Raw genomic sequence first — 21,376 nt, 5'->3', positions numbered from 1 at the left:
TCTAATCCTGACATTCATTAAAAGCTTTAGGAGGAAAATTTATTGTCTTCAAAACTGTTTACTCTTCAGCAGCAGTGAAGTAAGAAGCATGCACACTCGTCCTGCTCAGCCACTTCCCAGCATTCCCCACTGAGCTCTCCCATGCCTGCTTCTGGTTTCTCAACATAACAGATGAACGCTGTGATTGTCTTGTTTCGGCCTCGTCTTTCGAGCTTTCTGCGCTGGAATCTAAGTTCTGCAGCAGCAGAGCTACAATCTTGCTGCAATACCTCTCAGGGCATCCCATGGCGGCCGCCCTCAGTCGGTGTGGAATAGAGGTTCTGGGGGAGCAACCCATGACAGTGTCGGCTAGTTTCTCAGCCTTTGTATATTACTCCAGGCAGCACACCACTTCATGGAACTCAGTTCAAGACACAATTCAGGGTACTCAGCTGGTCATAAAGAATGGACACATTTAAAGAAAGGATGAAAAGGAAATGGCCAGGCATGGGGCCACATGCCTGTATCCCACAGCCTGGGAGGCTGAGGCAACAGGACCAAGAGTTACAAGGCTGACAACAGCTAGACAGGTAGATATTATCAGAGAGAGAGAGAATGGAAAAAAAGAAAGGAAGGGAGGAGAAAAGAGGAGGCTAAGCCTACCCCTAAACTCTAAGTCATCAATTCAAGCGACTGACAGATTGTTGTACCAAACTACAAGATGAAGGGCAGCTAGCAAGCACCGTGTCACAAGGACAAAGGCGTGTACAATAATGCCATGAATCAGGACTGTGTCTGCACCGTGCTTAGTAATGTTCAACTAATGCGCTACAAAGCCTCCTTCAGTTCGTCCCAACTACATGATGTCCTGCCCCTCAACGGACAAGGAGATCCTACACTCAGAAACGAGGGAAAAATTACAAAATAATAATAACAATAAAAGCCATCTTACCTACGTAATGAAGGAAGCTTTGACACTGGGGAAAGGGCTGACGCATCACTTAGGGTTGGGCAGTGGGTTTAAAAAGCAGAGGATTCACAAGTAGAGGGGTAGCGAGTTTGGCTGATGAGTTAGACGTGGTTTCCTGCAGGTTCTGCAAAGCAAGGAGCACGGAGGGGACAGAATCTCAAGAGCTGGCTAAAAGGTATCTTCATGAGCCAGAGTGGGGAAAATGAGGTATCTTTAAAGAGTGGTAATTGAAGCAGTAGCCCAAGAAAGCTACGGGTAAGGAGCTGACCTTGAAGAGGGAGTCCTGGATTGAGCTAGATTGAAGATAATATCAGAGAAGGTTTTAGCAGACCAGACAGATGCAATCTTTTCGTAGTCATGGTAGGAAGGGGTCAGTGCTACAGTTCTGCCTATAATGGACAGGTCTGTGACAGTCGATGTGACAAATTCCACACTCGGGAAGAGAGTGATAACACAGAGAGAGAAGATGTGACCAGGAAAACTGCTGTAAGGTCTGAGAGCGTAGAAATACCCAGTGATGATTTCTTACTATGGGAAAAGGGCCATGCTGGGGAAAGGAGGAAGATGGCCGGCGTCTGGGGTCTCACAGGAATAATGGAGGCAGTGACTTAAGTCATGGGCTGGACAAACAAAGCTGGCTCACAAATAGACAAGTGTAATTCGACCTGTGAGAAGAGACGACTTTACCGGGGGCTCGGACCCACCCCCTGGAGAGTAGTGAGGATGAGGGTGATATGGCCACCCAACAATACGTTATACAAGAAACTCAAGACTCTCGCAGCGCAGATCACTTTACAGCAGCCTTAAGTAAAAAATGACTTTGTCTCTTTGAATCGTCAAAGAGACAGAAAAAGATTTTTTAAGGTAACACCGATTTGCCAATCAATTTTTTTCATGGTATCTTCAAGATAAATAAGGAACTTAGCATAGGAAAATGTGCTTCAATCAATTAACCAATCTAAGTAATGCCGGCACGGGTCGGCTAATGGCTGGCTAAGTCAATATCCCCCAGCTGGTGACTGCGATGGATCTCGGGATCTGTGTGTTCTGATCTACCCTATCCCAAGGCCATGCTTCTCCTCCAAGTCTGCTTAGTATCAAGTGCTTGGGGGCTAGACAGATGGCACAGTGGTTAAGAACACCTGGCTCAAAAAAAAAAAAAAAAAAAAAAAAGAATGAAATTTAAGCCGGGCGGTGGTGGCGCACGCCTGTAATCCCAGCACTTGGGAGGCAGAGACAGGTGGATCTCTGTGAGTTCGAGGCCAGCCTGGTCTACCAAGGGAGTTCCAGGACAGGCTCCAAAGCTACAGAGAAACCCTGCCTCGAAAAAAACCAAAAAAAAAAAAAAAAAAGAACACCTGGCTCTTCCAAAGTTCAGTTTCAAGCATCCACAGCTGGTGGCTCACAACCACCTGCAACTCTGGCTCCAGAGGGTCTGACACCTTCCGCTGGCCTCTACAGGCACATACACTCATGTGTGCACATACACCCACACAAATAAATATACCCATAACCAGAAATAGATAAGTAAAAGTAAAATAAGTCAGACTGGAGAGATGGCTCATCAGTTAAGAGCACTGGCTGTTCTTCCAGAGGACCCAGGTTCAATTCCCATCACCCATGGCAGCTCATACCTGTAACTCCAGTTCCAGGAGATGCAATGCCCAGGGCACCAGATAAGCATGCAGTGCAGAGACACCCATGCAAGAAAAACACCCATATACATAAAGTGTTGTAAAAATATATAAATCTTTTACAATGTTAAGTATTTTGTGATTGACTTACATTTTCCCAAACGCTTATACAGTTAGAGATGCATCCCCCTCCCCCAGGGTGAAACTGAACCGGATTTCTTCTCTATAGATTGACTTTTTCTCCCTCCCCCTTGGCTAGGTATTCAGCAATCTGTGAGCCACCTACATTAGGCTAGAAATACTCAAGAGAGGAACATTCCAGTTAAAAGAGCCATGACTGCGCTTCTCTGCAGGTCTGGGTTTGGAGTGTTTCCATCAGGTGATGCCCATCAGGACACACTTCAGAAGAAGGGAGGGAGGGCTTTCACAGCTTCCACGCCCTGGCGTCTGTGACCTCGGACCCCAGCTATCTCCACTTCCAACACTTTCCCCTGAGTCACCCACATTCACAAGCACAGATGGGCTTCAGGCTTTGCTGTCCTCTTTGCTTCGGTACCTGCTTACCCAACACTTGAGGGTTTTTGTTTGTTTGTTTGTTTTTATAGGGTTTCACTCTGTAGCCCCGGCTGGCCTGAACTCAATGCCTGCCTCATCGCCCTGCTAGGTTTAAAGGTATGCACCACCATACATGGCTAAAGTTTTTTATTCTTAAATGTTTATTATAAACCAACATTTTCACACCCTAGAGTAAGAAGTAAACGAACCCCTCACATGTCCACCCTCCGCAGCTCCCACTATCAGTCATCCCACACAGCCTCACGTAGCCTGTCTGCTGACCCCAGACGGCACCTGTTGATGGGGTTGGCACAGTTGTAGTGTCCAGCAATAACATCCTTGGTACCTACCCACAACAGCACCCCCAGCTCATCAAGAATGTCTCGAATACTGCCATGTCCACTACCAATCGGAAACTACTGCTCTACAGATCAGGACTTTTAAAGAATGCTGTGGTTACTCCATACATGTGGGCATGTATGTGAGTGCACAAGAGACAGGTGTGGAGGTCAGAGGACAACTCTCAGGAGTTGGTCTCCTTCCACCATGTGCACTCCAGAGGGTATTCTTCCCTGCTGACCCCTTCACCAGTCCTAGATAAGGACCTTAGAAGAAACATAACCTGGGCCCGTGCAGTGGTAGCAGGTGAGGCACACGCCATGGGGGCCAACAACCAGAACCCTCGTGGTGGAGAAAGAGAGCCAACTCTCAGAAGCTATCCTTTGACCTTTACATGTGCACTGTGGGACACACACACACACGCGTGTACGCGCATGCATATACACACACAAATGTAAAAAAAAGGTTAAAGATTAAAAAAAGACAATAACCACAGGGTCAACACCACACTCACTGAGACAACTGTCCCCTCTACACCCACGCCTATGCTCAATTTTCCCTCATGTCCCAAAAGATGCCTCTTGGTTTAAATCAGAAACCAGCAAGCAGATGTCTCTTTTTACCTGAACATTCTTCTTCCAAGAAAAAAAGGAAGGGAGGGAGAGAGGGAGGGAGGGAAGGAGGGAGGAAGGGAAGGAAAGAAGGAAGGAAGGAAGGAAGGAAGGAAGGAAGGAAGGAAATTATTTGATTAAGGAACTTTGCAGAATTTCTCACATTCTGGACTTGGCTGACACTTTCCTTGGAGCGCCATGTAACATGTCTATCCCCTGTTCCCCTGTGTTTCTGGTAGGTTGGCAGATAAACCCAGGGCCTTCTGGATGTTCGTGTGTTTTTTTTTTTATGAGCATCACCCAGGATGGGGTGTCAACTGGCTATCACCTGACCTCACTTCTTGTGATGTAAAAACTGATCCCTGAATTTGATATCACCCTGATTCCCCCACCAGAATGTTCTCTTCAGTCATTCACCTCATGGATCGTTGTCTCTGAGCCGTTACTTCCTACGTGGCTGCCAAAAGGAGGCTTTCAGACTCCCTCCCTCAGCCCACAGGGATTACACATCAACAGTTTGGGTGCCCCGTCACAGGCTCGGATAAGGTGGACGCTTGGCTCTCTGTACTTAATGACATCAGGGTAGTGATGCTGGGGCCTCGGCATCATTGTGCACTCAAAGTTTTATGCATTTGGTGTGTTTTGAAATATTGCGGTCTTGTTGATTGTTCTAGGCTAGGCCGGCAGAGTTAATGTTCCAGTTTACAGGAACCAGAAGAGTAAGTACCAAACCTCACCCCCTACTGAGGTAAGGGAGACAAATCCAGACTGTGGGCATATCCAAAGGACAACGACACAGCTTCTTTGCCAAGCCAATGTCACGAATATATATACATATGAATACTCAGAAGAGCTCATGTGTGTTGTGTGTGTGTGTGTGTGTGTGTGCATATGTGTGCATGTGCACAACCAAAGGTCAATGTCATGTGTCTTCCTTGATCAATCTATACCTTAGGTTTTGAAACAGACCCTCCTGTCTCCACCTTCCAACATTGGGATTGCTGCAGCATACCAAGTCTGACTCTTTACAACCAGCTGAGATCCAAACTCAGGTTCTCCTGCCTGCACTCTACCAGGTGAGCCAGCTCCCCAGATCTTATAAACTTTTTAAGTCAGGGGTATGGGGGAGACTTCTTAAGCCTATCTAAACTCCACAGCTGGCTATTTCCCAAGATACAAATGACTCTGGATCTGGCCGTTCAGAATATCAGGGAGTCTCACAGGCACTGTTGCCGAGGATGGAAAATGGGTAACCACTGTGGAAAAGGTTGGTGTCCTCTTTCAAAGTTAAATGTGCCTACCATATGACCGTATTGCTGTTCCATACCTACTTTAGTCCAGAGAAATGAATGCATGCGTCTGCAGGCTGGTGCCCATGTGATAAGAGCAATCTGATTTCAAGGGGCCAAAAACTGGAGACAACCCAATCGCTCACTAGCAGGTGGTGAGATAACCAACAGACCCTCGGTGACAATAAAAAGCCATGAACTATGACTCATGCATCATTCAGCAGGGAGGACCTTCGGAGAAGAGAGTGCTGACAGTACACACTGTGTGATTCAGTGCACACGAACTCTAGAAAATACAAACAAACCAGGTGGTGATGGCTCATGCCTTTAATTCCAGCACTTAGGAAGCAGAGGTAGGTAGATCTCAGTGTATTCCAGGCCAGCCTGGTCTTCAGAGGGGGTTCCAAGACAATCTGGGCTACAGAGAACTTTGTCTTAAAAAAGAAATAGAAAGAAAATACAAACTAAACTACCCACGCTTGGAATTGGTTCTGTTGTTTCTGGGGACAAAGGAAGGGATGGGAGGATGGAAGGGAGAGTCACAGGGCACATAAAGTTTTGGAATGACAGGCGTGTTTGTTTTCTCAAACCTGGTAGTGGCGGTGGTGGCGCACGCCTGTAATCCCAGCACTCGGGAGGCAGAGGCAGGTGGATCTCTGTGAGTTCGAGGCCAGCCTGGTCTACAAAGGGAGTTCCAGGACAGGCTCCAAAGCTACAGAGAAACCCTGTCTCGAAAAAACAAAAACAAAACAAAAAACCTGGTAGTGACTTCACAGGTCTAAATGCATAACAAAGTTTAAACTGAACAAGTACGTCTATTACTGCTCAACAAAGCTGTGTCCAGCCCCTGGGAGATCTTCTATTCTCTACCCCGCCCCGGCCAGGGAGCTCCGACTCCACCCATTTCTTCCTGCAAGGTGGAAGTATTAGACAAACACACCAGTCTCCTTCTCACTCGCCCCTCCATGTTTCACTCGGAGGTAGGGCTATGTGCCCTGCAAGATCCCAGTTCAGCACCTGCTCTTCTCCATACCTGCATCCAGACTTGGCAGGCACTCAATCCATTGGGCATTCTTGTCCTTGCTCCCAGACGCCTTTGCAGCAAGGCCAACCCACCGATGAAGCAAAGTTTACCAGTCTTCTGTAGGACAGGTAAATCCATCAGCATCAAAGGCCACTGAACACTAACATCTCCAAGGGTCAGTCTTTTGCATATGTTCCTTTGGAAGTCAGGAAGGGCTGTCTCTGGTCCCAAACTATAGGGGCTGCAGTTGAGGATCCACTACCAGGGTGCCTAGAACTGGCCACATTTATTTTCTCTGAAGTAACACGCTGGAAACCATTCACAAACCCTTAGTCATGGGCCACCTGTGCCTTCTACTTTGTCCTCACGCTGTCATGTCATGTGACTCCCGCCAACAGTACCCTTGAGTTCCATCCAACCCTCACCCTCAGAAACTGAGCGTAAATGCAATCAACGCACTTCATAGAATTGATTGGAAAGTTGGCTGCTGAACAAAGTCCCAGATGTTTAATATAATTTTGAATCGTTAGCCAAATCATTTCCATGCTCGCTTGTTTATGAAAGGCCTTCAGCAACCGAGAGCTGAATGATGGAGGCCTCCAACTTCTAGGTTCCCTGACAAATCTATTCCCACCTCCCATCTTCTCCATGGAAGAGCATTATCTTCTATCTCCTTTAGAACTGGTCACATTGAAATCTGGTGCTGTATCACTAGCTCGGGATGAGAGGCACAGTCAAAGGCAGACAGACAAAGGGGTGCCCTTTGGAGGGATGCGGTCCATCTTATCACAGGGGCTTTATAGGAAATCCAAGGGGGGAAATCCCCAAAGGTCAATATTTGGAAAACCAAGTTGTTGAAGAACAAACCACTCTAGGCTTGTACTCTTCATGAAGTAGGACTCTATTGGATCATGTAACTCTTCTTACGTAGGTCACCTGAAAGCTAAGACTCCCAGATCATCCTCAGCAACACGCCGAGAATTCCTCTCTTTTAATCCGAACCAGTGCTGTATTTCCTGAACCAGACACCCCCTTCACCCAGATCGCTGCACCCACTCCATCTTAATACTGCAGTTGTCTCTAGAATAAGTTGTCTCCATTTATAACATAGGATATATACTTTTAATATCTCTGGATGCGGCCTCCAAGCTCACGCTAGAGGAGAAAAGACCTATAATCTTAATTCATAAGCATTTAGCTCCCTTTAGCCTATTTTTTCTCTTAACCACTTACCCTCTAAAAACATAACAGCCCCCAAGAGACGCATAAACATTCCCGCATAGTCCCTAAGAGGCTAGTCTGCATCTCTTCACTCCTTCTCCACCTTCTGCCCAGCTAGGTTCCTGGAGCGCTTACAGCAGCCCTCCCCATCCCAGCTGCTGATACCCAGGGGGCCTCAGTTCCTCTCCCTTTCTTCCCTTCTTCCTCTTGTCCCTACACAAACTAGAAGACTGGCAAGGGTCACATTTCAGCATTAACCATGCCTAACAAAGAAGTCCACCACTGTACTCCTCCTAGTAGTGGCAAAACAAAACATTGCCAGATACCTGGCTCAGGCAATGGGAACTCAGAACCCAGCAGTTTTTAAAGAGGCTGAAACCACAGGAGCGATCACATCACAACATAGAGACAATGCTATCCTACAGGCAAAACGCAGAAGCACAGAAATGGAAGACAAGTGTTAAAACTATAAGGGAATTTTATTTGAGAGGAAGACAAGAAATCAGTGGCAGAGAAGTGGTCTTATAAAGGCTTGGCTTTCTTCTTTTCAATGATACATGAAAATAGCCTGCCATGAAGAACGCCTAAATTTTGTTGGTTTGGTTGGTTGTTTCTGGTTTTGCTTTGTTTTGTTTCAAGACAGGGTTTCAGCGTGTGGCCCTGGCTATCCTGGATCTCACTCTGTAAACCAGACTGGTCTAATACAGAGATCTACCTGCCTCTGCCCCTGGAATGCCAGGATTGAAGGTGTGCACCATCACCATCCAGCTGAACACCTAAATTATTAGGAAGGAGAACAAAGATGCCACCTGAAGTCCAGGAGGTGATGATATTTTATATCACATTACAGCACGCTCCAGAAAGTTACATGAGAAACTCACAAAGAAGCGACTAGACACAAGATAGGAGGCATTATTGACCCTACGACTGTCTGTATCAATTAGTTTTTTGAGATTTTTTTAAATTTATTTATTTATTATGTGTACAGTGTTTTGCCTGCATGTATGCCAGCACATCAAAAGAGGGCACCAAATCTCATTACAGATGGTTGTGAGCCACCATGTGGGTGCTGGGAATTAAACTCAGGACCTTTGGAAGAGCAGTCAGTGCTTTTAACCTCTGAGCCATCTCTCCAGGCCCGAGATTTTTTTTTCTTAGATTTATTTTTATCTTACGTTTATGAGTGTTTTGCCTGCATGTATGTACGTATATCACATGCATGCCTGGTGTCCAAGGACATAGGAAGAGGGGGTCAGACCTCCTGGAACTTGAGTTAAGTTAAAGACAATTCTGAGCTACCATATGGGCACTTGGAACCTAACCCAGGTTCGCTGCAAGAGCAACAAGTTTTCCTAACTACTTAGCCACATTTTCAGCCCCCCACCCCATACTGCTCAAAACGTCCACCATTCCAGCATTCTCAAAATAAATAAAAGCTAAAGAGATATGTTTTATTTGGTGGCATTTTAGATAGAATGATGGTATGTACATAATTACAATCCCAGGACCTGGAAGACTGAGGTAGGAGGATCATAAATTTGAGGAGAGCATAGACTGCACAGTAAGACCCTATCTTAAAAACAGTAGCAACAACAACAATAAACAGCCCTCATTAACAATAGAAAATAAAAGTAAAAAGGCTAGAATAGGAAGGACCTGAATTCAACACCTAGCACTGACAGCTACACGATCCGTGACCTTCACTAAGATCTCACGTCTTCAAGACCCTGTGTCGTCATGTGTACTGTGGAATTAATCCTAGGAATTAAATGACTCTTTGGGGGTCGAGGGAGGAGCAAAAGGGGCAATAAGATACACGCTGTGCTTTGTAGAACCCTGGAACATAGTGGGTCCCTAGCATTCCAATAGAACGCTTGCCTAAGAAGCACTAACGAAGGGAACATAGCCTCCCTTACTAATAGGGAGTGAGACACCAGTAAGTGGGAGAAAGAAGCAAATTTCCTTTTGCTAGAGATGAAGAAAAGGTACAGCATCATCTTCAAGGATGCAAAGTCTATCTGAGAGAAAACGTTCATTCCTCAAAGCTATAGCATAAAATCCAACAATCCCGGGCCGCTGAGATGGTTTAGCAGGCAAAGGCGCTTGCTGCTTACTGCCAAGCCTGGTGACCTGAGCTTGATTCCCAGGATCCATGAGGCGAAAGGAAGGCACCGGCTCCCACCAGATGTCCTCTCATCCCCTTCCTAACCCCCCCCCACTTACGTAAATAAACAAATGTAATTATTTTTTTAATTAAGCCAACGATTCTCTTTAAACCAGAAAACAGACAGTCTCATCTCATCCTGAGACCAGAAGTCAAAACAAGGAAGACTCACAAAGTTGAGCAAGAAATGCTAAGTCTGACACATCTAATTTTTCTCCTCCTCCATAGCTTCATAAACTCTAACATGCACAGGAATCACCGAGGGATCTTATTAAAAAGCAGCTTCTGACTTAGGACCGAGTCTCCGCATCTCTAACAAGCTCCCAGGCGATGACAATGCTATCGGTCCATGGACCACACCCAGGAAGAAAAGTCCTACAGACCTCTGACAACAGCTCCGGCCTTATTAGCAGTATCAGTCTTGGGGGATTAATATTAGTGGAATGTTGTTCTTCCTCCTGAAAGATATTCTCAACTGGGGCAACTGTGTCCCTGCAGTTTTCCCCCAAGGGACCATGAGCAATGTCTGAAGATGCTTTTTAAGTATCACAGCTGCAGAAGGGAGATGCTAAATGACAGTGTGTCGAAGAACAGGAACAATGAGAGGCACGCTGTAACTCACACAGCAGACCCACAACAAAAAAAAACATCTGGCCCCAAGTGTCAGCCGTGCCAAAGTTGGGAGAGCCTGCTCTAAAGAAACATAATGCTCCTGAGACTACAAATCCTAATTTTAAAAGCAATGCATCAGCCCAATGTCCTTTCCCAGGTTAGCTCTGAGACAAGAGGGATCACTGTAAGTGCAGCAGGGTCTCCAGGTCTGTGTTTTGTCTAAGGTCAGGCATAGGTGGTTCAGTAACCCAGTGAGGAAACGGGCAGAGCAGGAAACCTTAGGGCTAACAGCTCTTCAGGACCACAGTTCTATTCAAGCTTATCCAAGATTCCAAGCTCCATGCAGGCAGGACCACATTCAGATTTGCTCATGCAGGGCTGAGGACCTGATACAGCACCTTGTACACTGCAGATACTCAGATGCCAAACTGAATCTCACAACTTCTAAAGTCACTTCAACTCCAAACATTCTCAAATGCACCCAAAGGCTAAGCGGCCCACTCTCAAGTGCAGCATGATTTGCCATTTGCCGCCATCACTAACGTAACCATTACTGATTACTGAAATGGCTCACCCAAGAGCAAGCGTAGGATTGCAGAAAGGGCACTGGTTTTGAATCACATGGATTTTGACACAAATCCCACAGTCATCCAATGATCTTGAATAAGTTACGGTATTATCCACATCTCTAAGATGGATCTAAAACCGAAGGGTTTTGAAACAATACCGTGTCATATGTTAGAATCCCTTATGCTGAGATAGAATAAATGCAGGCAACACTGCTAATGGACTGCAGTTTTAAACAGAAGACGCGATATGGTACCACTCGCTTTATACACGAGACTTTTCGATACCATCACTTAGCCATGAGCAAGTACCGAATCCCTCCTGCTCAACCAGATGCACCCACCCATCACACAGGCGTACAGTCATGCGACCAAATGCTTACAGTCTAACTACCAGCTGCCCAGGACCAGGGAGGGCAGGGCAAGAGACATCTATTTGGAAGATCTCAGTGTGCCACCAGCATGGGCTCACCACAGCGTCACTGCTGGATCAAAACAAAGTGCATTCTCTGCTAACAAATGCTGCAGACCTGGAAAACCAGAACTTGGCAGTTCGCTTCCTGTTGCAGACAGTGAGAGAAGATGACTGGAGAGAAAGGCCTGTGTCGGGAGTGATAACCAACAACGCTGCTTCTCCAGGACGTTAGCCGGAAACACTCAGGAGAGAGCTCACGCTCATCTCTCGCATTTACGCCGTCCTTGAGACACAAGGCCTTGGGTGGAAAGTGTCAGGGTGTCAGTTCCACTGGGAAAAAACATTTTAAAAGATGTGCTCTGAGAAAATGCCAGGCAACAAACCCTTCCCAACGCTAGGTGAGGACAGATGTCAGGGAACACCAGCAGCATGGAAGTGGAGAGCTCTGGCTGGCTCCCAGGACTCTAGAAAAATCAAGTCGGGTTAAGACTGAATCTGAAAAATTGGACCTCCTCTGCCCGGGGCAGCTGTTAGGGTTCAGGAGCCCCTGGAGTGCGGCCCTGAAGTAATGACAATAATAAGCAGTGGAAAATACAACCCTGCAGAAGACTGGGAAGGGAAGACCGGAGTAATGGGAGCCTGGACACCCAGCAGTGTGGCAGTTAAAACGCCTCACAGGGTCGTCATTTGCTGGGAGAATAAAAACCCCTGAACTAGGTCAGATTCACAAGTCACGTGCTATTGCCCACAACAACTGCAAGGGGCAGGACCTGGGAGGGCAAGGATACTCTGTCCGGCCTCAGACGCAAAGCAGAAGAGAGTCCTTGCTTCCCTCGCTGCCACTCCCTGTTCTGTCCGTCATCAGCTGCCGGGACCCTTCTTAAATCACATTTCTGTATCCTGCCAGGACCACCTCTCGAGATAATGCGTCTTCGACGATTATTACCTGCTGTGTTAAGCAGTACTTTCTTTCATTGGTTACAATAAGAAAAAGAAGAATTAGGGGCGAAGCAGCAGAGAGGCTAATGTCGCCTTCATCAAGGGACAATATCATGTTGTGGGAGCGGAAGTGTTCAACAGCCAGGAATCATAAGGCATTGAAGTGGTGACCATGAACTTGGGAAGCCTGATGACAGCCAGGGTTCTGGGCTGATGAGAGTCATCCCGCATGTGTTTGTGAGAAACAGAATTGGACAAAAGCATAATTCATGTTAGAAAACAGCTCAAATCACTTGGAGTACAGCAATGTTCTGATTCACAAGGCCTGAGCTGATTGCAAACACACAGAGAAAAAAGAGAAAAACCTCCAGCAGACGCTGGATGAAGACCGTACCTCTCCGCATGGTCAGGACCCCCAGGCACTACCAAACCTCGAACAGAATGAGGATGCCGGCAGCAGCTGAGCTACCTAAACTGACTAGTAACATCCAAACACCGTCCTGTGCACGGGCCGTAACAGAAGAGGGACCCTCCTTGGAAAAACTGGTGAAATCTGTGAAAAGTCTCAAGCTTAAGTAATAGTATGATAAGAAGAATTTAGTCTGGGTTCTGACAAGTGAGCCGCTGTTCTGGAAGAGCTCTCTGCATCAGGGGCAAGGAGGTGAAAGGGCCGGAGACACTGTGCCAACTCTGCAACTTTTCTGAAAGTCCGAGAGCACAAAACACAGGTTGATCGAGACGAAAAGGATTTCTTTATTTAAGCAAACTTATTTTGTGAGTTTTTTGATCCATTTACTACACTGGGAGCTGGCAGTAAATAAAAGTATTAAGGTTTATATTGTTTTGTAGTGTCTGTGCACACATGTGCCAGCGCCAGTGACCACGGACACCAGCGAGAGCATGGGCTCTCCTGGGGCTGACATACATACATAATTAAAAAGAAAATAAAACCGTTTTTGAAAAGTACTGGAGGGAAACCGTGGCTATGCTGAGCACACCTTACTGCTGCTTCTGGTCACTGATGCCCTGAACAACACAGCACAGGAACTATTCGGGGCATTTCCTGTCAGGTGTTAGAGGTCATCCAAGTATAACTTGAGACACAAGAGGGTGCTAATCCAGTATATGCAAATGACGCGTCAACTTATATAAAGATGAGATTGGGCAGTCTCAGATTTGGGTATCCAAGAGGGAGGGGGACTGTCCCTGGAGTCACCGCCTACCCCACCCCACCCCCGCAGCAGAGAGGGCAAACTCTCATAGCAAAAACAACCTTAAGCCCCACCAAAACACAAAATAAAGTTACTCAGATAATTAAGCGCCATTCACCAACTCACCTAAGTGGAAATGCGTTGTTGGGCATAATTAGCAAGCTCATGCATAAAACATTAACTGCTTGTTCAAGAAGATGAGATAAAAAGGCAAGACAAGAAAAGATTAAGTGCTTGAATAGCATCTAAAGGATACTCTATCAAATCTTTCTAAAACTATTCATGGAAAGAATGAAAATATATTACTGATTAAAAAGTCTCACCTTTGGAAATTTGGTGGGAATTGACTGGATACCAGAAAAACAAACAGGTGTGACTACCAGAATGCTATGGTTTGGGCTGTAAATGCCCCTCTTTAAAGGCCATGTGTTGAAAGCTTGGTCATTACACTGTGGCACTCTGGGGAGGTGGTGGCACCTTTGTAGGTAGGGCCTCGTGGGTAGAAGTGAGGTCACATGACCCTGAAGGGGGTATACAGACACAGGTCCTTCCTTAGCTCCTCTTCTTCATTCCCACCCACCTTGACGTGACACCTCCCACCACAGGCTCAAAGCAGCAGAGCAAGAGACCATGGCCTGAAACCTCTGAAGACCATAAACTCTTTCCCACTTTCTTTTTTTTTTTTTTAAATATTTATGTATTTATTATGTATACAATACTCCCTCTACATGCATGCCTGCAGGCCAGAAGAGGGCACCAGACCTCACCACAGATGGTTGTGAGCCACCATGTGGCCGCCGGAAACCGAACTCAGGACCTCTGGAAGAGCAGGCAATGCTCTTAACTGCTGAGCCATCCCTCCAGCCCTCTTTCCCACTTTCTCAGCTTTCATCATGACAACCGAAGGCTAACACCCGAAAACCTGTCAGGAAGGATTTACAGAGATACGGTGGATCACCAGGTGTGGTGGTGCATGCTGGGATCCAAGACGGCCATGGCTACACAGAGAAATCCTGTCTCGAAAAACTAAAAAAAAAAAAAATTAGAAGCCAGGCAGTGGCGGCTCAGGCTCACATCTTTAATCCCAGCACTTGGGGAGCCAGAGGCAGGCGGATCTCTGTGAGTTCAAGGCCAGTCTGATCTACAGAGCTAGTTCCAGGACCGGCTCCAAAGCCACACAGAGAAACCTGTCTTGAAAAACTAAAATTAGAAGAAAAAAAGCATTCTAGGCCTGGCAGTGGTGGCACATGCCTTTAGTTTTAGTTCCAGCACTTGTGAGGCAGAGGCAGGTGGATCTTTGTGAGTTCAAGGCCAGCCCGGTCTACAGAGTGAGTTTCAGGACAGCCAGGGTTGCACAGAAGAACCCTGTCTCAAAGAAATACAGTCTCCAAAAATACCTCAGCAGGCAGTTAGAGAAACAATCACCATGGCTTTTGATTCACAAGCTGGATCCCAACAGTGATAGTTCTGTCAACTTAACAGAATCTAGACTCACTTGAGAGAAGGGACCCTCGGCACACCTGTGGGAGTTTCCTAGTTAGTGTTAACCGGAGTGTCAAGACCTGCCGACCATGGGCAGCACTACTCCCTGGGTGGGAGCCTGAGCCATATGGGTGCAGGGAGGAATGTGAAATGACCACGACCCGCTGCTTCAAGTTCTTGTCCTCTGATTTTGCCACCAAGCTGGTCTGCACCCTTGAACGGTGAGCAGAATAAACCCTTTCTCCTTGAAGTTGAGTATTTTATCACAGCAATGGAAAAAAGTCGACATGCCGACCACTCCTCCACCTCAGAGTAAAGGCGCACACATCCCTCTTTCTCCACCTCAGAGTAAGGGCGCACACATCCCTCTTTCTCCACCTCAGAGTAAGGGCACACACAACCCTACTCCTCCACCCCAGAGTAAGGGCGCACACATCCCTGTTCCTACACTAGAACAGACTGCTCTGAGCTTAGAATGTTAACATCTAGACTGCACGAGATACCACGAGGTTGGGGCCCATGTCCAAGAGTAGATCTCATATATGGCCTACACACATAGCCAGAGGTAATTTTACATATTTAATGCAAACCCTCATGAAGGTGCACATGGAATTTCCATTTGGGATACCATATTGGTGCTCAAAAAGTTTCAGATTTTGGAGTATTTTGGTTTTTGGTTTTGTTGGTTTTGGTCTTTTTTCTTTGTTTTTGTTTTTGATTAGGGATGTTCAACCTGTAATCAGCACAGCTCCAATTAGAAGCTCAGACTCGATACCTAAAAACAGCTCCCAATTCCCCACCTCCCATCAGCACCAAAATAAACACAGCCAATGCTGCCACTCTAATCTATGCTATCCCTGGGCCAGGTCATGTGGTCACCTTCAATCAATGACACACACAGATAAATAAACAAACATGCTTCTTGGTGCTATTGATAATAAATTGGATCCTTGCTCTTAATGAATTGATTCGGTGTATACTCTGATTATACAGTGAGGTGTGGCTGAGTCCCTGGATGTATGCAGTACAGATTTTACACGCTTGTGAGCACAGAGGGAAGCCAGCTGTTTATGGTTCCATACCAGGCTTGGCCCTATACAGAGTCCCAGCTGCACGAACTCTGCGTCTGTTTCCTATTCTGAGGATGTCAGTTTTCTCTGGGAAGAAATTGTCAAACCAAGGGACAACCTTTGAATGCCACCATTTGCACCTCTAACTAGAAATTTTCTGAAGGCCACGGAGAGACAGAGCTTGGTAAGCGACCACTTCCATGCAGACTGACGATTACTGCTCAAAGACAGTTGCGCCAATAGCTCTTTCTATGGCTGTAAATAATTCGAGCCTTTCCATCAATTTCAGACTCCTTGCAATACTTCTCTATCCCAAACCCAAGCTGAAGGAGCATGCTCTACTTACAGTTACGAATGTTATTCCAGTCAGTGCTGGCAAAGAAGGGGTGGCAGCAGAGACCCTCAAACGTCAGTCTCTCCTTCTGGCCACACAGCAAACTCTGAATCAGATCCAGGAACTCACTGCTAACTTTTGGGTCTTCTGGAAACTTCAAAAACCGCTGTTCAAAAAAAAAAAGAATTATTTCCTTAGCAGTGATTCAGTTTATGTCCTGAAGCAAAGAGAAAATTTCTCATACATAAGTTCTTTTCATTCTCTTTTAAAATAAAGTTTTGTGCCCTCATAACTTTAGACCAAAGGCATGTTCCTGAAATAAGTGGCCTACACACATCAATAGGCCTAGTTCTTTTGTTGGGGTTCAATGTCCTTCGTGGCTTGACCTGTAGCTTCCCTCTCTCGTCCAGTCTCACAGACACCCATCTCTCTCTCTGCTGTCCAACAGTGACGAGCTATTTCAGGCTTCCTGTACCATCTCATGCTGTTCTCTCGGCCTAGAGCTCCCTCCGCCAGCACCGCCCCCAGCTCTCCCCGGCTACTCTCCTTCTGCACGCTCCCTCTAGACTCCACCCTTTCTTGCTCACTTTTGGTTTTTTGAAACAGGGTTATCATTAAGTCCAGACGGGCATCAAGGATCTACCTGCCTCCACCCAGCCAGCATGTGGTCTGCTTTGGTTTCTGAGGGACGATGGGGAGAGAAGGTGAATATGGTGCCCTGCTCATCACTGCTGACCTGGTACCCCACAGTACTGAGTACAATTCTGTCAAAGCCTGCATTACTGAGCAAGCAAACCAAAATGAATGATGGAAATGAGCTCAAAGAGTTATCTAGAGGGAAATTTCAACTCAAGAGAAGCCTCAGTAACAGCATTCGTACATTAAAAAAAGTATATGTATCAACCATTCCAGGAAAATGAAAATTGAATGAGAAACGAAATCCAAAGGAATGAGGCCTCTTTTCTCCTTGAAGCTGAAACTGAAAAATGGGTTCATCATGTCCTTTAGAAATGGGCTTAATGGAATCTAAGTATACGTATTAGGACGTGGTTTTAATTCTACATTATACACGTGTGTGTGTATACACACAAGTGCGTTGCTTCAATTCTAATTTATCCGCTTCCTTCTTCCCCACTTGAGAATCATGAGCTACCGAGCCGAACAGCCGGTGTTGTGCTCAGCCTGTCCTGTTTGGTTTCTTCGTCAGTGTGTGAGGTGGTAATGCCTACCTTCCGGGGTTGTTTGAAAAAGAAGGGCACTAAAAAGCTCGCTCATTGAGCCACACTCAGGCGCATTGAACAACAGTGAACTCAAGATGTATTTCAAGACCAATAAAAAGATGGAATTAAAACGGCAGCCATCTTCCGTTTTTAGTGCTACCGAAAATGCTGAGGTGCCCTTACGATGATTGACAGCTGCGATTCCAGAAGCTGCTGTGAAGAGCGAGCCCAGTGGACGGTTCAGCACAAAATCAGAGCTGTGCTGTCTACACGTGATTCTAACGAGCCTTCACCTGAAAGTTCATGATGTTGCTGAAGGTGCGGGCAGAGGTTCCCTCTGTGAATGGGGTTCTCCCGTAAACCATCTCATAGGCGACCACTCCCACCGACCACCAGTCACATTCCAGGCCGTAGGTGCCTCTCCGGTCCTCATTCATCACGGTCAGTACTTCGGGAGCCATGTAGTCTGGGGTCCCAATGGGGAGTTTGGCATTCACCTAGAAACCCGGAAATGAAGAGAACACAGCACTCTCAATTGCCCGCCAGTAGGTGCCAACACCTGCGTTAGACGCCAGCCGATTTGCCCGATTGCTATCCACTCAGGCACTTGAAACCTTCTGTCAAGAGACATGCTATCAGGAAATGCCAATGCTTTACTTTTAAAAAGGGCCGGGATGGGCATAATACATCTGAGTGAAGAAGGGTTTCTTGGTACAAGTTACTCAACAACAGAACTTCGTGTCAGTGCTCAGGGACTGAACCCAGAACCTGATAAAAGATAAATAAGCCCTGCGTTCCCACCCAAGCTCCATTCCCAACTCAACAGAACTTCTTTTACTCAAAAACAAATATATATATATATATATATATATATATATATATATATATATATATACACACACACAAATGGCAAAGTTGGGCTGGGGAGAAGACTCAGTCGGTGAAGTCCCTGCTGAGCAAGCATGAAGACCCCAGTTAAAATCCCCAAACCCACATAAACAACTATAAACCCAGCACTGGAAAGGCTCATCTGGGGGACCCTAAGGGCTTGCCGCTAGCCAGGTTGATGAGCCCCAGGTTCAGTGAGAGACCCTGCTTCAAACTACAAAGTGGAGGGAAGTGAGGGAGACCCATGCACACATCTAGGCAAGCACACTCACATACATGACACATGCAGAGAGAAAGGAAGAACAATCTAAACATAGATCTATGATATAAGATCAATCTGTTAATGAGAAACTGGAGGCTACATGGCCATACAGGAACAGCATGAAGCCAGCTACATCTCAAGTCTGCAAACAATGGAAAATGGCAGTAAGATCTATCTCCTCCATCAGCCCACCTGCAGGGCAGTGTGAGGAGCAGGTCCCAAACAGGCTGCATGTTAATGGGTTCACCTTTCTCATTTGCTCCTACAGCCCCCTCACCGCTCGGAAACCAGGTCCCTCCAGTCCACCAGCGCCAGCCCGCCCGAGCACTGCCCTTGGCAAAGGCAGAGCAGGACACCGCAGGAAGCCTTCTGACAGAGCCAAACACATTCCGTTCCAGGGACTGGCCTAAGGATTCCTGTTTTAGGGTTTAATGCCTTTGTTTCTTGGAATGATGCTGATCAAAGAACTGGACTTCCTGACCCTTACTAGGGGGCTCAGCAAGTCAGCAACCCATTTGATCTTCAAAACTGGTTTTCAAGTTTTCCTGAGCACGAAAAGTGAATGTGTGAAGACTCGTGTCTATGCTCCTGCCCAGCAAAGCAGAGAGGCCTGACTTCAGACAGCAGTGCTGACCGGTGCCCTGTCACCCACAGCATCTACGGCCTTCTCGTGGTCAGCGGTTAGATGGTGCAGGAAAAAAAAAAAAAAAACCCTCATTGTTAAAGGATTAAAAAGTGCCCCCAACAAAACCCAAAAACCTGGAAGACATGGACACACCCCCTTTAGGCTGGACTTTTTATCAAGGAAGCAGATTTAGGCTGGGCGTGGTGGTATAAGGGATCCATTCTCCACTGAAGAGGAGGACGAGGAGGCAAGCAGGAGGAGAGGGATGGCAAGTTCGCTTTGATTTGGGAGGAAGGGGCCGCTTAGAGGCGGGCACGACAAGACCGCCCTCCACAGTGATGGGGTCGGATGAAGCCCTTTCAGCTATGACTTCAAGCTTGTCCATCCTCCTACCCAAGAAATAAGATTTTCCAGTAATTCTCCCATTCCCTCGTTTTTATTCTTTACTTAAGTATGTACAAGTGTATATATAGAACATATAAGATATTCCTATATTGATCCCATTCCTCTTTCCCCCATGTATATATAAAAAATATCAGAATATTCCTATAGCTTTCATGTTCTTTCTCTCATGATTTACAGACACACATACACACGTGTACATACAGTACAGAAATACTGAAACCATCCCTGTAAACCCCCACTTCCTCTCGGCAGGCCCAGAACCCAGAACAGCATGGTGCTGGCACTCCTGACACTGAGAATACTCAGAAGTCATGGCGCAGGAGAAACCCCAGGCAGCCTGTGCCAGAGGCCAACACTGAGTCTAGACAGGCACAAGGTGACCTATCCTTGAATCCAGGCCTTGATGGCATCAGGGTGGGTCTTGCCGACTGGACGCCGACTTCCCTTGCAAGCACAGGAAGCACACAGTTGTTAGATGAATATCATTTGTTGCAGTTAGGGCCTATTTTATTGTCACATGGTATGTTCTAGAATATTCTGCCCTCTTTGTTTCCCGTCACTTGTTCACATCCAATGAGCTAAACCCGACCGAGTTTAGTTTATTAGGATAACCAAATCAAAGGGTATAAAATGTCAACACCAGATAATAACCCTGCAACTATTCTCATCTGGGATAAATGTATAAACATCTTTACAGATTGTCCTTATCTGTGGCCATGCTGGAAAGCTACAAAAGCAAAACTGCCTCTAGTGTGCTCTCGATGGACGCGACTTCAACCCCCGTGCTTATTAGCGATTCACAAAGGTTTTTAATGATTACCAGGTTTCGATTAGTCACTGGCCTCCAAGCAGCGGGTCTTACGTGTGATCATAAGCCTCCTCACACGTTTGCACTCTGCTCTGACTGAAACTCAGCACTCAATCTGGGTGAGATAATCAAAGTGACCTAGGCATCCCAGGGGCCCACAAAGGGCGCCGCCTGACAGAGACTCCTCAGCTTTAGCGCAGCCCTCATCCTCCTGACAGAGAAATTAAAACCAGGGCAGCAAGAGACCAAAGAACAGGGGTGGGAATGGAAGAAAAGGAAAGAAAGAAAAAAGGGAGGAAGGGAAAGGGAGAGAAGCAAAGTAACTGAAAAATTCAGCAGATTCTTTTAAAAATAAAATGGCTGGGCAGTGGTGGTGCACATCTTTAATCCCAGCACTTGGGAGGCAGAAGCAGGTGGATCTCTGAGTTTGAGGCCAGCCTGGTCTACAGAGTGAGTGCCAGGATAGCCTGAGGTACACTCAAAAACAAAAAATAAAGATAGAGTTGATAAAGATGATAGATAGATAGATAGATAGATAGATAGGTAGATAGACAGACAGACAGACAAGCTATATAGGGAGCTGGAGAGACGGCTTCATGGCTTAAGAACACGTGATTATCCTGCAGAGAATCCAAGTTTGATTTCTAGCACCCCACATCAGGAGGCTCACAACCACCTGTAACTGAGCTCTGGGGGAATCCAGTGCCCTCTCCCTGACTCTGCAGGAACTGCACTCACATATGCTCATCACCA

General features: G+C 46.5%; 1 protein-coding gene across 9 annotated transcripts in view; it reads right to left on the bottom strand.

Moving 5' to 3' along the window:
- Cit (citron rho-interacting serine/threonine kinase) overlaps positions 1-21,376 on the bottom strand; it is a 178,832-nt gene that overhangs the window by 108,731 nt on the left and 48,725 nt on the right. For all 9 annotated transcript variants that reach the window (XM_041647361.1, XM_041647376.1, XM_041647382.1 and 6 more), the window contains exons 8-9: positions 17,929-18,132; positions 16,428-16,581 (exon numbers count right to left, since the gene is read on the bottom strand). In XM_041647361.1, the coding sequence (XP_041503295.1) occupies positions 16,428-16,581; positions 17,929-18,132 (358 nt within the window). The remainder of the gene's footprint in view (positions 1-16,427; positions 16,582-17,928; positions 18,133-21,376) is intronic.

The sequence above is a fragment of the Microtus oregoni genome, unplaced genomic scaffold, assembly GCF_018167655.1.
Source record: "Microtus oregoni isolate MIOR12 unplaced genomic scaffold, Mior012 000003F_ref0000135, whole genome shotgun sequence".
Taxonomy (NCBI): Eukaryota; Metazoa; Chordata; class Mammalia; order Rodentia; family Cricetidae; genus Microtus; species Microtus oregoni.
This window is presented reverse-complemented; position numbering and strand designations above follow the sequence as displayed.